Source organism: Coregonus lavaretus (assembly GCF_964263955.1).
Source record: "Coregonus lavaretus genome assembly, chromosome: 35".
NCBI classification, from domain to species: domain Eukaryota; kingdom Metazoa; phylum Chordata; class Actinopteri; order Salmoniformes; family Salmonidae; genus Coregonus; species Coregonus lavaretus.
The window spans coordinates 3,090,774-3,106,654 of record NC_140022.1 but is presented as its reverse complement, the minus strand read 5'-3'; the positions used below and the strand labels follow the sequence as shown (position 1 = coordinate 3,106,654).

General features: G+C 46.2%; 1 protein-coding gene across 1 annotated transcript; it reads left to right on the top strand.

Moving 5' to 3' along the window:
- The first annotated feature begins 424 nt into the window (after positions 1 to 424).
- On the top strand, positions 425 to 15,860 carry LOC311109729 (indian hedgehog B protein-like). Its single transcript, XM_084152700.1, has 3 exons — positions 425 to 1,432; positions 11,906 to 12,167; positions 14,419 to 15,860. Exons 1-3 carry the CDS (start codon positions 1,133 to 1,135, stop codon positions 15,120 to 15,122), a joined length of 1,266 nt encoding a protein of 421 aa, XP_084008826.1. The 5' UTR covers positions 425 to 1,132; the 3' UTR covers positions 15,123 to 15,860.
- Positions 15,861 to 15,881: the final 21 nt, after the last annotated feature.

Sequence of the window (15,881 nt, the reverse complement as noted above, 5' to 3'; positions counted from 1 at the left end):
ACTTTAAAAGGTTGCTTTGGGTTTAGGCTCCTTCTCAGCTCTTTTGTTCTCAGTAGCAGGTATTATGTATGTATATTATGTATGAGCAGGTGTCCACATACTTTTGGTCATGTAGTGTATGTTAATAATGGTTTGTGGGACAGACTCCGGGGTGGGTTACAGGAGTCGTCGACGGGTTTTGGATGTCCTGACTGTCTCTTTTGGTGAAACCAGACCTACTCGCCGCAATTTACCGCGCTTCTCACCGAGGGCGATTCAATTATATTCGCATGAACCCTATTCTGAGGGAAAAGGAGCGCGGGTGTGTGTACGTGCGTCCGTGCGCGCGCCCCCCTGTGTGTGTTTCACCACGGTATGAGTTCAAGATAGTCGCACGGGTCCAAAGGACAGTGTGTGTGCGAGTCTAGACGGCCGTAGACTGGTATTTGTCTAGCACAGTGGCGTTGAGCGGAGAGAGCCGAGCGTGTGGGCAATAAAGTGAAATGGCTCGGCCGGGCTGACCCGATGGGAGGAGAGGTAGGCTGGGACGGGATAGAGGGCAGGACTGGCAGGGCGCGGTCTCCTCCACGGCATCTGATCTTTCGGAACTCTTCCATTTCCAGTTGAGCGGAGAGTCTCGCACCACAGGCCACGCATTGAAAGCCGAGTGGCAGGAAAACCGCTGCGGGGACACCCTTTGACCGCTACCCAAAAGCCCAGTCAGTCTGCGCACCGGGGCCTGTCTGACTGAGGGACGTTTCTCACAGCTAGGGAACGGCTTTGAACCTGTCTGCCAAGATAAACGGATCTTTCCCTATTTATGAGCCTGTCTCCGCTTGGACTGGGAGAGGAGACGTTCACCGTGAGAGGAGCAGCTGAACGCACCCGCACTTTATTATAGGGGATCTTACCTGGGGTTCTAAAAGACGCCGGCGCGGTACTACATCTCCAGTAGCGCACTGTCCTTTTGCGCGCCGGGATATGGCGAGTTTTGGGGACTCGGTGATTCATTTGTAACTGTCCTGTCCTCCTCCCCCTCTTGTACCCTGTGAAAGGAGATAATCAGCGACCAGGGGGAGGAGGTGTTTTAAATTGATCAGTGACATTTTTCTGTCACCTCCATCCGGGGTGTCCGTTGGCGTGGGTGAGTGGAATGCTACTCCCCAGGCTCGTGGCGTGCCTCGCCGGGTGCGCAGTGATTCTCTCGCAGGTCAGCGAGGGCTGCGGACCGGGAAGGGGATATGGCAAGAGGCGGTCACCGAGGAAGCTTGCGCCACTTGCCTACAAGCAGTTCAGCCCTAACGTAGCCGAGAAGACACTAGGTGCGAGTGGTCGACATGAGGGGAAAATAACCCGGAACTCGGAGCGCTTCAAAGAGCTGACCCCGAACTATAACCCTGACATCATCTTCAAAGATGAAGAGAACACAGGTGCGGACCGGATGATGACACAGGTAAGACTAGCCTAGATCCTGGATAGACTAGATTCGTAAAGCCCTACTGTGATAACATGTTTCATTGGCCATGTCAAACACATATCTGCACTTGGGACACTTGCTTTTATGTGGGTTTGGGTATCTGCCTATAGCCTACCTCTTGTACTTTGCTCAGCCTTTAAACCCGTGGACCTGTCTTATCGATGCGGTGTTATTGACTTTGGTTTCCTGGCCCGGAGCTGTGCACAGCACTGATTACAGAGAGTGCGTATTTGCACAACGTGCTCGAGTCACGCAATCCAAAGAGCGTATTGTTGGCAAAGGGATAGATATGGAGGGTGACTCAGAATGTTATTGGGATATGGAGAGGTTTGCAAGTATGTCCCTCATCAGGTCACCCGCAGGACGTCAGTTGGACTAGTCTTATGGTTGGTTCCAGCATGTTTCGTCCAGAGCTGAAATAGCATCGCATGAGATATTAGGAGTTCATTGAAACTGGGGCTGCCGCATGCGTAAAGCTGGGCAGCGGTAACAAACCCTATAACGCAACCCTTTCTACAAAAGTACGGAATAGTGGAAGCATGTAATTAAAACACTATGTCCTCTGTATTCACATAATTTTTGGGGGAAAACACCCAATCGTCCTATTTGGTCAGAGCCTGACTCGGAGCATATGCAAATGTTTACCGTTCGTTTTAGCCTGACTGGCCAGAGTTAACGGTCGCTTTTTGGACTGTCAGAATTTTTACGACACGCTCATTGATGTGGTTCCAAGAGTGGAATTTATTTGACTTCAATTCCCTAGGAATAAAGTATTTATATCTGCCTCTTGTGACCACGGGCTTCCTATGAAAGCACGAGCGTTTATGTCCCCCATGTGGAAATAGAGTGCCCGATCTCACTCGGTTTTCAGCTGTCACCTCGCTCCAAGCGCACACAAACACACAGGGCTGCGCGTTTAACTTGACCTGCGCACAATTTATGTGCTCCAAGCTCGACCGCCGCCGCCAGCCACAGGAGACAACCTCCTGTTTGTTTTTCACCATTTTGTGTTCTTTTTCTGTTTGTTTTTTAAGCACGCATGTGCAAAAATAGTCCACTTCACATGCATTCAAGCCTTAATTATACACATTTTTTCGCCTCTTATTTTTAAATCAGCGGTGGTGACTTGCCTGCCCGCGAGTGGCACTGGAGCGCTCATACAGACGTGACTGTTCAGCGGCCGAAGCCATAGGTGTGCACACTGCACAGGCACGTGTTGTCAACTCGGCATCTAATGTTTGTGTAGCTCGTGGTTAGTGCGAAACCGCTCCTACAGAAACCCCGTCGATCTGTACCTTGAAAGTAAAACCAACAAAATTAATCTACTGATTTATGGACTCGAGTTCGTGTCTGCGACCGCAGAGGAAAAAATAGATGTTAAAATCCACACCACTCTGTGAAAAGGCATCTATTGCGACTCTGCAATGAGCTATTCTTATCCCCGTGAACCTGAGTTAGGACCGACATGGAAAAATAAGTTAGAACACCATTCATAGATTTTGAAATACAGCATTGGCCAAACTAATAGCCTAAGCCTATTCAAATGCAACACGTAAAAGACGCATAGTGTCAAAACTCAAAAGATTATTGTAGCATATAGGGGCCACCACCAATTTAGCCCGAGTTGAGCTGTTCAGTTGGCCTAGAGTGGCAGTGCCTCTGCCTATGTCTCCTCTTAATAGAAATCCTGCGGTAGAATACATACACTGATTGCACAAAACATTAGGAACACCAGGTGAATCCAGGTGAAAGCTATGATCCCTTATTGATGTCACTTGTTAAATCCACTTCAATCAGTGTAGATGTGGGGAGAAGACAGGTTAAATAATGATTTTTAAGCCTTGAGACAATTGAGACGGATTGTGTATGTGTGCCATTCAGAGGGTGAATGGGCAAGACAAAATATTTACGTACCTTTGAACAGGGTATGGTAGTAAGTGCCAGGCGCACTGGGTTAAGTGTCAAAAACTGCAACGCTCAACAGTTTCCCGTGTGTATCAAGAATGGTCCACCACCCAAAGGACATCCAGCCAACTTGACACAACTGTAGGAAGCATTGGAGTCAACATGGGCCAGCATCCCTGTGGAACTCCTTTCGACACCTTGTAGAGTCCATGCCCCCAACAAATTGAGGCTGTTCTGAGGGCAAAAGGGAGGAAACTCAATATTAGGAAGGTGTTCCTAATGTTTTGTACGCTCAGTGTATGTGTATATATACATATATGCCAAGCGTCACGTCTGGAGGAAATCTGGCACCATCCCTATGGTGAAGCATGGTGGTGGCAGCATCATGCTGTGGGGATGTTTTTCAGCGGCAGGAACTGGGAGACTAGTCAGGATCGAGGGAAAGATGAACGGAGCAAAGTACAGAGAGATCCTTGATGAAAACCTGCTCCAGAGCGCTCAGGACCTCATACTGGGACGAAGGTTCACCTTCCAACAGGACAACAACCCTAAGCACACAGCCAAGACAACGCAGGAGTGGCTTCGGGACAAGTCTCTGAATGTCCAGCCAGAGCCCGGACTTGAACCCGATCGAACATCTCTGGAGAGACCTGAAAATAGCTGTGCAGCGACGCTCCCCATCCAACCTGACAGAGCTTGAGAGGATCTGCAGAGAAGAATGGGAGAAACTCCCCAGATACAGGTGTGCCAAGCTTGTAGCGTCATACCCAAGAAGACTCGAAGCTGTAATCGCTGCCAAAGGTGCTTCAACAAAGTACTGAGTAAAGGGTCTGAATACTTATGTAAATGTCATATTTATGTTTTTTCGTTTTTTATAAATTTGCACACAAAAAATAAAACCTGTTTTTGCTTTGTCATTATGGGGTATTGAGTGTAGATTGATGAGGAAAAATACAATTTAATCCATTTTAGAACAAGGCTGTAACGTAACAAAATGTGGAAAATGTCAAGGGGTCTGAATACTTTCCGAATGCGCGATATATATATATATAGTACCAGTCAAAAGTCTGGACACACATTTACATTTACATTCACGTCATTTAGCAGACGCTTTTATCCAGAGCGACTTACATAATGTTTTTTTTTTTTTTCATACCCCCTGTGGGAATCGAACCCACAACCCTGGCGTTGCAAACGCCATGCTCTATCAACTGAGCTACATCCCTGCCGGCCATTCCCTCCCCTACCCTGGACGACGCTGGGCCAATTGCGCGCCGCCCCATGGGTCTCCCGGTCACGGCCGGCTACGACAGAGCCTGGATTCTACTCATTCAAGGGTTTTTATTTATTTAGACTATTTTTTACATTATAGAATAATAGTGAAGACATCAAAACTATGAAATAACAAATATTGAATGTGTTCGTAACCAAAAAAAGTGTTTTATATTTAAGTTTCTTCAAATAGCCACCCTTTGCCTTGATGACAGTTTTGCACACTCTTGACATTCTCTCAACCAGCTTCATGAGGTAGTCACCTGGAATGTATTTCAATTAACAGGTGTGCCTTGTTAAAAGTTAATTTGTGTAATTTCTTTCCTTCTTAATGCGTTTGAGCCAATCAGTTGTGTTGTGACAAGGTAGAACATAGCCCTATTTGGTAAAAGACCAAGTCCATATTATGGCGAGAACAGCTCAAATAAGCAAAGAGAAACGACAGTCCATCATTACTTTAAGACATGAAGGTCGGTCAATACGGAACATTTCAAGAACTTTTAAAGTTTCTTCAAATGCAGTCTCAAAAACCATCAAGCACTATGATGAAACTGGATCTCATGTGGACCGCCACAAGAATGGAAGACCCAGAGTTAACTCTGCTGCAGAGGATAAGTTCAGTTAAGTTACCAGCCTCAGAAATTGCAGCCCAAATAAATGCTTCACAGAGTTCAAGTAACAGACACATCTCAACTTCAACTGTTCAGAGGGGACTGTGTGAATCTGCCTTCATGGTCGAATTCCTGCAAAGAAATCCCTACTAAAGGACACCAATAAGAAGAAGTGACCTGCTTGGGCCAAGAAACACGAGCAAAATGACATTAGACCGTTGGAAATTGTGTTTTTGGTCTGGAGTCCAAATTGGAGATGTTTGGTTCCAACCGCCGTGTCTTTGTGAGACGCGGTGTGGGTGAACGGATGATCTCCACATGTATGGAGGAGGTGACACTGTCTGTGATTTATTTAGAATTCAAGGTACACTTAACCAGCATGGCTACCACAGCATTCTGCAGCGATACGCCATCCTATCTGGTTTGGGCTTAGTGGGACTATCATTTGTTTTTTAACAGGACAATGACCCAACACACCTCCAGGCTGTGTAAGGGCTATTTTACCAAGAAGGAGAGTGATGGAGTGCTGCATCAGATGACCTGGCATCCACAATCCCCTGACCTCAACCCAATTGAGATGGTTTGGGATGAGTCGGACGGCAGAGTGAAGGAAAAGCAGCCAACAAGTGCTCAGCATATGTGGAAACTCTTTCAAGACTGTTGCAAAAGCATTCCAGGTGAAGCTGGTTGAGAGAATGCCAAGAGTGTGAAAAGTTGTCATCAAGGCAAAGGGTGGCTATTTGAAGAATCTCAAATATAAAATATATTTTGATTTGTTTAACACTTTTATGTTACTACATGATTCCATATGTGTTATTTCATCGTTTTGATGTCTTCACTATTATTCTACAATGTAGAAAATAGTAAAAATAAAGAAAAACCTGTGAATGAGTAGGTGTGTCCAAACTTTTGACTGGTACTGTATATATATATATATATATATACAGTGGGGAGAACAAGTATTTAATACACTTCCTATTTTGCAGGTTTTCCTACTTACAAAGCATGTAGAGGTCTGTAATTTGTATCATAGGTACACTTCAACTGTGAGAGACGGAATCTAAAACTAAAATCCAGAAAATCACATTGTATGATTTTTAAGTAATTAATTTGTATTTTATTGCATGACATAAGTATTTGATACATCAGAAAAGCAGAACTTAATATTTGGTACAGAAACCTTTGTTTGCAATTACAGAGATCATACGTTTCCTGTAGGTCTTGACCAGGTTTGCACACACTGCAGCAGGGATTTCGGCCCACTCCTCCATACAGACCTTCTCCAGATCCTTCAGGTTTTGAGGCTGTCGCTGGGCAATACGGACTTTCAGCTCCCTCCAAAGATGTTCTATTGGGTTCAGGTCTGGAGAATGGCTAGGCCACTCCAGGACCTTGAGATGCTTCTTACGGAGCCACTCCTTAGTTGCCCTGGCTGTGTGTTTCGGGTCGTTGTCATGCTGGAAGACCCAGCCACGACCCATCTTCAATGCTCTTACTGAGGGAAGGAGGCTGTTGGCCAAGATCTCACGATACATGGCCCCATCCATCCTCCCCTCAATACGGTGCGGTCGTCCTGTCCCCTTTGCAGAAAAGCATCCCCAAAGAATGATGTTTCCACCTCCATGCTTCATGGTTGGGATGGTGTTCTTGGGGTTGTACTCATCCTTCTTCTTCCTCCAAACACGGCGAGTGGAGTTTAGACCAAAAAGCTATATTTTTGTCTCATCAGACCACATGACCTTCTCCCATTCTTCCTCTGGATCATCCAGATGGTCATTGGCAAACTTCAGACGGGCCTGGACATGCGCTGGCTTGAGTAGGGGGACCTTGCGTGCACTGCAGGATTTTAATCCATGACGGCGTAGTGTGTTACTAATGGTTTTCTTTGAGACTGTGGTCCCAGGTCTCTTCAGGTCATTGACCAGGTCCTGCCGTATAGTTCTGGGCTGATCCCTCACCTTCCTCATGATCATTGATGCCCCACGAGGTGAGATCTTGCATGGAGCCCCAGACCGAGGGTGATTGACCGTCATCTTGAACTTCTTCAATTTTCTAATAATTGCACCAACAGTTGTTGCCTTCTCACCAAGCTGCTTGCCTATTGTCCTGTAGCCCATCCCAGCCTTGTGCAGGTCTACAATTGTATCCCTGATGTCCTTACACAGCTCTCTGGTCTTGGCCATTGTGGAGAGGTTGGAGTCTGTTTGATTGAGTGTGTGGACAGGTGTCTTTTATACAGGTCATGAGTTCAAACAGGTGCAGTTAATACAGGTAATGAGTGGAGAACAGGAGGGCTTCTTAAAGAAAAACTAACAGGTCTGTGAGAGCCAGAATTCTTACTGGTTGGTAGGTGATCAAATACTTATGTCATGCAATAAAATGCAAATTAATTACTTAAAAATCATACAATGTGATTTTCTGGATTTTTGTTTTAGATTCCGTCTCTCACAGTTGAAGTGTACCTACAGTGGGGGAAAAAAGTATTTAGTCAGCCACCAATTGTGCAAGTTCTCGCACTTAAAAAGATGAGAGAGGCCTGTAATTTTCATCATAGGTACACGTCAACTATGACAGACAAATTGAGATTTTTTTTCTCCAGAAAATCACATTGTAGGATTTTTAATGAATTTATTTGCAAATTATGGTGGAAAATAAGTATTTGGTCACCTACAAACAAGCAAGATTTCTGGCTCTCACAGACCTGTAACTTCTTCTTTAAGAGGCTCCTCTGTCCTCCACTCGTTACCTGTATTAATGGCACCTGTTTGAACTTGTTATCAGTATAAAAGACACCTGTCCACAACCTCAAACAGTCACACTCCAAACTCCACTATGGCCAAGACCAAAGACCTGTCAAAGGACACCAGAAACAAAATTGTAGACCTGCACCAGGCTGGGAAGACTGAATCTGCAATAGGTAAGCAGCTTGGTTTGAAGAAATCAACTGTGGGAGCAATGATTAGGAAATAGAAGACATACAAGACCACTGATAATCTCCCTCGATCTGGGGCTCCACGCAAGATCTCACCCCGTGGGGTCAAAATGATCACAAGAACGGTGAGCAAAAATCCCAGAACCACACGGGGGGACCTAGTGAATGACCTGCAGAGAGCTGGGACCAAAGTAACAAAGCCTACCATCAGTAACACACTACGCCGCCAGGGACTCAAATCCTGCAGTGCCAGACGTGTCCCCCTGCTTAAGCCAGTACATGTCCAGGCCCGTCTGAAGTTTTCTAGAGTGCATTTGGATGATCCAGAAGAGGATTGGGAGAATGTCATATGGTCAGATGAAACCAAAATAGAACTTTTTGGTAAAAACTCAACTCGTCGTGTTTGGAGGACAAAGAATGCTGAGTTGCATCCAAAGAACACCATACCTACTGTGAAGCATGGGGGTGGAAACATCATGCTTTGGGGCTGTTTTTCTGAAAAGGGACCAGGACGACTGATCAATGTAAAGGAAAGAATGAATGGGGCCATGTATCGTGAGATTTTGAGTGAAAACCTCCTTCCATCAGCAAGGGCATTGAAGATGAAACGTGGCTGGGTCTTTCAGCATGACAATGATCGCAAACACACCGCCCGGGCAACGAAGGAGTGGCTTCGTAAGAAGCATTTCAAGGTCCTGGAGTGGCCTAGCCAGTCTCCAGATCTCAACCCCATAGAAAATCTTTGGAGGGAGTTGAAAGTCTGTGTTGCCCAGCGACAGCCCCAAAACATCACTGCTCTAGAGGAGATCTGCATGGAGGAATGGGCCAAAATACCAGCAACAGTGTGTGAAAACCTTGTGAAGACTTACAGAAAACGTTTGACCTGTGTCATTGCCAACAAATGGTATATAACAAAGTATTGAGAAACTTTTGTTATTGACCAAATACTTATTTTCCACCATAATTTGCAAATAAATTCATAAAAAATCCTACAACGTGATTTTCTGGATTTCTTTTTCTAATTTTGTCTGTCAGAGTTGACGTGTACCTATGATGAAAATTACAGGCCTCTCTCATCTTTTTAAGTGGGAGAACTTGCACAATTGGTGGCTGACTAAATACTTTTTTCCCCCACTGTATGATAAAAATTACAGACCTCTACATGCTTTGTAAGTAGGAAAACCTGCAAAATCGGCAGTGTATCAAATACTTGTTCTCCCCACTGTATATATATATACAGCGCATTCTGAAAGTATTCAGACCCCTTGACATTTTCCACATTTTGTTACGTTACAGCCTTTGTCTAAAATTGATTAATTGTATTTTTTCCTAATCAATCTACACACAACACCCCATAATGACAAAGCAAAAGTTTAATTTTTTGTGTGCAAATGTATTTAAAATAAAAAAAACGTAATATGACATTTACATAAGTATTCAGACCCTTTACTCAGTACTTTGTTGAAGCACCTTTGGCAGCAATTACAGCCTCAAGTCTTCTTGGGTATGACGCTACAAGTTTGGCACACCTGTATCTGGGGAGTTTCTCCCATTCTTCTCTGCAGATCCTCTCAAGCTCTGTCAGAGTGTATGGGGAGCATCGCTGCACAACTATTTTCAGGTCTCTCTGCTGCCACCACCATGCTTCACCGTAGGGATGGTGTCAGGTTTCCTCCAGAAGTGATGCTTGGCATTCAGGCCAAAGAGTTCAATCTTGGTTTCATCAGACCAGAGAATCTTGTTTCTCATGGTCTGAGAGTCCTTTAGGTGCGTTTTGGCAAACTCCAAGCGGGATGTCATGTGCCTTTTACTGAGGAGTGGCTTCCGTCTGGCCACTCTACCATAAAGGCCTGATTGGTGTAGTGCTGCAGAGATGGTTGTCCTTCTGGAAGGTTCTCCCATCTCCACAGAGGAACTCTGGAGCTGTCAGTGACCATCGGGTTCTTGGTCACCTCCCTGACCAAGGCCCTTCTCCCGATTGCTCAATTTGGCCTGGCGGCCAGCTCTAGGAAGAGTCTTGGTGGTTCCAAACTTCTTCCATTTAAGGATGATGGAGGCCACTGTGTTCTTGGGGACTTTCAATGCTGCAGAACTGTTTTGGTACCCTTCCCCAGATCTGTGCCTCGATACAATTCTGTCTTGGAACTCTACGGACAATTCCTTCGACCTCATGGCTTGGTTTTTGCTCTGACATGCACTGTCAACTGTGCAACCTTATATAGACAGGTGTGTGCCTTTCCAAATCATGTCCAATCAATTGAATTTACCACAGGTGGACTCCAATCAAGTTGTAGAAACATCTCAAGGATGATTAATGGAAACCGGTTGCACCTGAGCTCAATTTTGAATCTCATAGCATAGAATCTGAATACTTATGTAAATAAGGTATTTCTGTTTTATAGGGTATTGTGTGTAGATTGATGAGGATTTTATTTTATTTTATCAGTTTTAGAATAAGCTTTAGTGAAAGGGTCTGAATACTTTCCGAATTCACTGTATATATATACCTACCAGACATGTACACTGTATGTGTTAGAAACGGAAATGTACACAGGGTGAAACAGTAAGGGCCTGTGTATATCACCGGCTCAGGGAAACCTGTGACCTAACCCACCCTTTCAGTCTGCAGAAGCTATGTGTCACACTGTCTACATGACACCATGTCCCTCAAATTCAAATCTGGACCTCCAAGCCAGTTCTATTGCTTTTTTGTCATTCTTCCCCTCTAATCAGGGAATGATTTAGACCTGGGACACCCGGTGAGTGCAATTCATTATCAGGTAGAACAGAAAACCAGCACTAGTCCGGACCTCCTATAGGGTGAGATGTGAATAACCCTGCTCCAATGGTTTTCACAGTTATCACAATAAATTAGTGGCATGTCTCCTATTGGGGATGATGGTGACAAAAAGAATGAGAGATTCAGCTTTAGCTGATCTTAGGGCAAGTGTGTGTGTGTGTGCTTGGTTTGTGTGTGGGGTGCGGACTAGGGGGCGTCCAACACCCTCAGGGTCCTCAATAGGCCCTCTCACCTTCTATTTGCTCACCCTCACCAAACCCAAATTTGGGGAGAGCTGCATTGGCGTGCTGTCCATACCCACGTCTCCCTCAATCCTCCTCTCTAATACCCTCTAACTTCACCCCCCTACCCCAATACCCCCCTAACCTCACCCCAACCCACCCTACCTCTCCACCCTTTCTCTGGTCCCTAACTTAGACTCTCAGCCTCCTCTCTCGCCACAGAGAGCAAACACCAGGGCTGATGGGACTGTGGGGGTGGGGGGGCATTGTCGGCTGGCCAGATGCAGGGGGGTGGTGTTGGGGAGTGGAGCCTTCTGTGGTGGGGTGGCTGGTTGGTTGAACAGCCCCAGGCTTCTACGTTGGTTGGATTGGGTGGATGCCTGATGGATAGCTATAGGACCAGGGTTCTTTCTCAATTGGCTGTCCTCGAATACTTGCTTAGGGACTATTGATCTTCTCCTCCAATGCGTTTTGAGCAGGAGGTGAGAAAAGAGGACATGAGGAATCAAGGAAAGACCATTGGGAAAGAGTTATGGACTACATTGAGATGGATGTGTAATCATTCTTTCAGCCATTTTATGTCCATGAACTGTCATAAATGCACTTTGGATTACACACTGACGCATGTAGTATAACCCCACATCTCTAACACTCCTGTCTCTCTTGCCTCCCTCCCATGACCCTTAAACCTTGACCCTCCCCGGGCAGCGCTGCAAGGACAAGCTGAACTCTCTGGCCATCTCGGTGATGAACCTGTGGCCAGGGGTGCGCCTCCGGGTCACTGAGGGCTGGGACGAGGACGGACACCATTCTGAGGAGTCGCTCCACTACGAGGGACGGGCGGTTGACATCACGACCTCTGACCGCGACCGCAACAAGTACGCCATGTTGGCTCGACTGGCCGTGGAGGCCGGCTTCGACTGGGTCTACTACGAGTCCAAGGCCCACGTGCACTGCAGCGTTAAGTCGGGTGAGAGACGGAGAGAGAGGGGGAGGGGGAGGGGGAGGGGGAGGGGGAGGGGGAGGGGGAGAGCAAGAGCGAGAGCGAGAGGGAGATTGAACAAGCATCAGAGAGAGACTGGAGGATGGTGAATGTAGCAGTAACACACTGTGATGTCTGTTTCACTTAACTGCCACTAACGCAAAACAACAACCTCTCACTCTTTCTCGGGACACGATAATAGTGAAAATATGAATAGTGAATGATTTGATACACAGTGAATGATTTGAGAGGGTTTTTGACTGCCTTCACCTTAACTGGACACACACTGGACACACACTTAGCAGAGGAGGGACAGCAACAGTCCTCTATCTTCCTTACTTGGAAAACCTAACACTGAACCACTTGAAGACGTCCTTCAACTGTGGCCACCTCGTCACTATGGATCAAATCAAAATGGATGCCTGCTTTTTTTGTCACAGCTAGAGGGACATACAGCCGCTTTGGGTGACTGACTTCCCAGCTTCTTTCCTAACCCCTTTACCGCAACTGTCTCTTGACACGTCTATGAGCCGTCCTGCTTAAAGCTTACATTTGGATCAGTAGAGTGACTCACCATTAAGGGAGAGGTAGCTACTGCAACTTTACGTGGTCCCTTACTTCACACTTACTCACTCCAACTTTATGTGGTCACTCACCCACTCACTCACTCACTCACAAACCCCCTTTTGTTAGAAATGACTCCCTTATGTTAGTGGCATGCTATGCTGAGGCAGTATGTGTTGGTGCGCAGCATTGCTTCAGTTTACTTTGTGTCTCTCTTCTGCTTTTTTTCTCCTCCCATTGATGTAGCCTCATTGATGTAGCCTCATTGATAAAGCCACAGACGTTAGTAGTGTAGCTAAGCGATGACCCTTGTTCAGGACTGATTTGGTTGTTAGGGGAACGGTATAGAACACAGAACAGAATAACTAGAATAGAACACAACAGAGCAGACAGATCAAATCAAATCACATTTTTATTTTTCACATGCGCCGAATACAATGGGTACCGTGAACTGCTTAGTTACAAGCCCTTAACCAACAATGCAGTTCAAGAAAGAGTTAAGAAAATATTTACTAAATAAACGAAGGTAAAAAATAATAAAATCTCTCTTCCCTTGTACTATGTGGTGCCTGAAATGCTCTTTTCCCTCTGTCCTCTCCATTTGTTTTCCCTCTGTCCTCTCTTCATTTATTTTCCCTCTGTTCCTTCTCTTTCCTTCTTACCCAGATCGGGTTGCGAGTCACCAGTCCTTGACTTGATCGGAAGACGGCACCGGGCACCATCTTTTTATTTTTTATTTTTACTGAAACTGCAAACTGTGAAAAAGAGAAACCACTCAAGAAAGACATCTCTTCGTAGACCAGGAAGTCTAATCTGCTGCTACAAGTGACATCATAATATCAAGGCTTCCCTAAAACTCCATTGTAACACTCACTGAGTGGGGGACCCAAAAACTGACACCAATAGAAAGAGCCCACAAGGGGGCACTACCCAACCAGACCCCTACTAAATTCAGGACTGGAAAGGTGAATGTTGAAAGATGGCTCAGTGTGACAAAACAAGAAGAAGAAGAAAGATTGACCAAGAAAATGTAGGGTGAAATTGCCCCTAGCGCTGATCTTGGGTCAGTTTTGTATTTTCCCCACTAATGGTTAAGTTTAGGATTGGGGGAACGGAAGCTGATCCTAGATCTGTGTCTAGGGAAAACTTCACCCCTGAGCAACCAAGTACATGGCATGTTACACCATACATTGGAGATAATTGGGAGATGATGTGGAGTTTGAGGTTATGTTGGTGCAGTGGGCGGAGTCTTGGTCCACAGATGATTAACCTGAACATTCTCTTTCACACTTCCTGTTTCTCCGATCACTTGGCTGGACCTGGCCTTGGTCCTACCTTGCCCAAATATTTGTGTAGACAGACTTGAGACAGTCCCAATGTACCACATCAAGTTCAGCACCTTAAAACACAAATGTACACACACTGACATACACACACACTGAGGGACGGAAGCACACAGCCGCAGGGGCATGCACGTACACACACACACACACACACACAAATTCAAACAGCAGCTTTAATCTTTCAGCCAGCTTTTGTTCTTTTCTGTGGAGTAGGCGGAAATAAAGATGCTAATATTTAGTTAAAGGGCGGAATAGATTTGCTATGTGTGTACCTGTCCACCACACAGAATGCATTGTTTCACAACCATGCTCTCTCTCTCTCTCTCTGTCAGAGCACTCCGTTGCCGCTAAATCAGGGGGGTGTTTTCCGGGAGGGGCGTGGTTGACCCTAGAGGATGGGGGTCAAAGGTTGATCCAGGACCTGCAGCCGGGTGAGCGAGTCCTCGCCTCTTCAGGGAGCGATGGCAGCGGAGAGCTCGTTTACAGCGAGGTCCTCACCTTTCTGGACCGCGACCCCGCAACCCGGAAGGAATTCTACACCATTGGGACCGAAGGCGGGGTTGGCCTGTCACTCACCGCTGCCCACCTGCTGTTCGTGTCCGAGGGAAACTGCTCTGAAGGGGCAGAGCCAACTCCTGGTAGTATGAGGACGATATATGCCAGCGACGCGCGGCCGGGACAGTGTGTGCTAACCACAGCGGCTGGGGAGGAGGGGAGAAAAGGCGTGGGGCGTCTCTCGCGCATCTCCCGGGTGAGTGTGCAGGAGGACAAGGGCGTGTTTGCGCCCCTCACCCGCCATGGGACACTGTCGGTGAACGGCGTGGTGACGTCGTGCTACGCGGTGGTGGACGGGCATGACCTCGCCCACTGGGCCTTCGCCCCACTCCGCCTGCTGCACCGTTGGACCGGCTCCGTTGGCGGCCATTTTGGAGACACCGGGGTCCACTGGTACTCCCAGTTGCTGTACTGGATAGGCAGTCTGCTGCTGGACTCCGGACATTTCCATCCCTGGGGACTGGCTGACCCAGGGAGGTGAGACTCTAGAGGGGGAGGAGACTGGAGAGGAAATGAGGAAGTAATGTAATCGGCTTGGTTGGGAGATATACAGACCAGTTGACCTACTGGACTGATGCCCCATTGGACCTGACTATCAAAGGGTGGGGCTTACCTTGTTCTCGAGTCTAGCACACTGATGCAGAGGGCGGACTCTCAATAAAAGGGTGGGGCTTGATGACTGACCACGCCTATTTCATTGGAGAGTGGAGATTGAGCCATGAATGAATCTGGACAGACAGACAATATGTGCTCTCTCATGCCATAGTATACAAACCATTGTGACCCCCGCGGAAAAAATACAAATGGATGTGTCCTCTTCACACAGATGGGACAGGTGGACCTTGTCGTGTCTGTGGGTGAGATCATAGTTCCTAAAGGGGAGAGAGTTTGTTTTATTTAACATTGGGAGGTGTCTCATTGAAATCAAGCTACCATTATGAAAAAAATCCAAAGCATTTTCTTTTGTGATCTTTGTTGATTGCTTCATAGTAAGATGTCGTAACACGACTATGATGTCATAACACGACTATGATGTCGCAACTTGGCAACTGAACAAAAGTATAGGCTCCATGAATAGAACATATCCAGAGGTATGATATTTTAAGGCAACATTTACTGTATTTTATTAAAGAGATGTCTAAAATGTTTATGATTTTAATATGATGTATAATGAGATATTTAAAGATTTATTTTTTGAAATTAAATATTATGGAAATGCTCCTGGTTTTGTTGTCTATTT

What these genes read in the sequence shown, in the direction of transcription:
- LOC311109729 (XM_084152700.1), top strand. Translation starts at nt 1,133, where the DNA reads ATGCTACTCCCCAGGCTCGTGGCGTGCCTCGCCGGGTGCGCAGTGATT. An exon ending in CGGACCGGATGATGACACAG is followed by an intron (nt 1,433 to 11,905) that starts GTAAGACTAGCC and finishes CTCCCCGGGCAG; the next exon opens with CGCTGCAAGGACAAGCTGAA. An exon ending in GCACTGCAGCGTTAAGTCGG is followed by an intron (nt 12,168 to 14,418) that starts GTGAGAGACGGA and finishes TCTCTCTGTCAG; the next exon opens with AGCACTCCGTTGCCGCTAAA.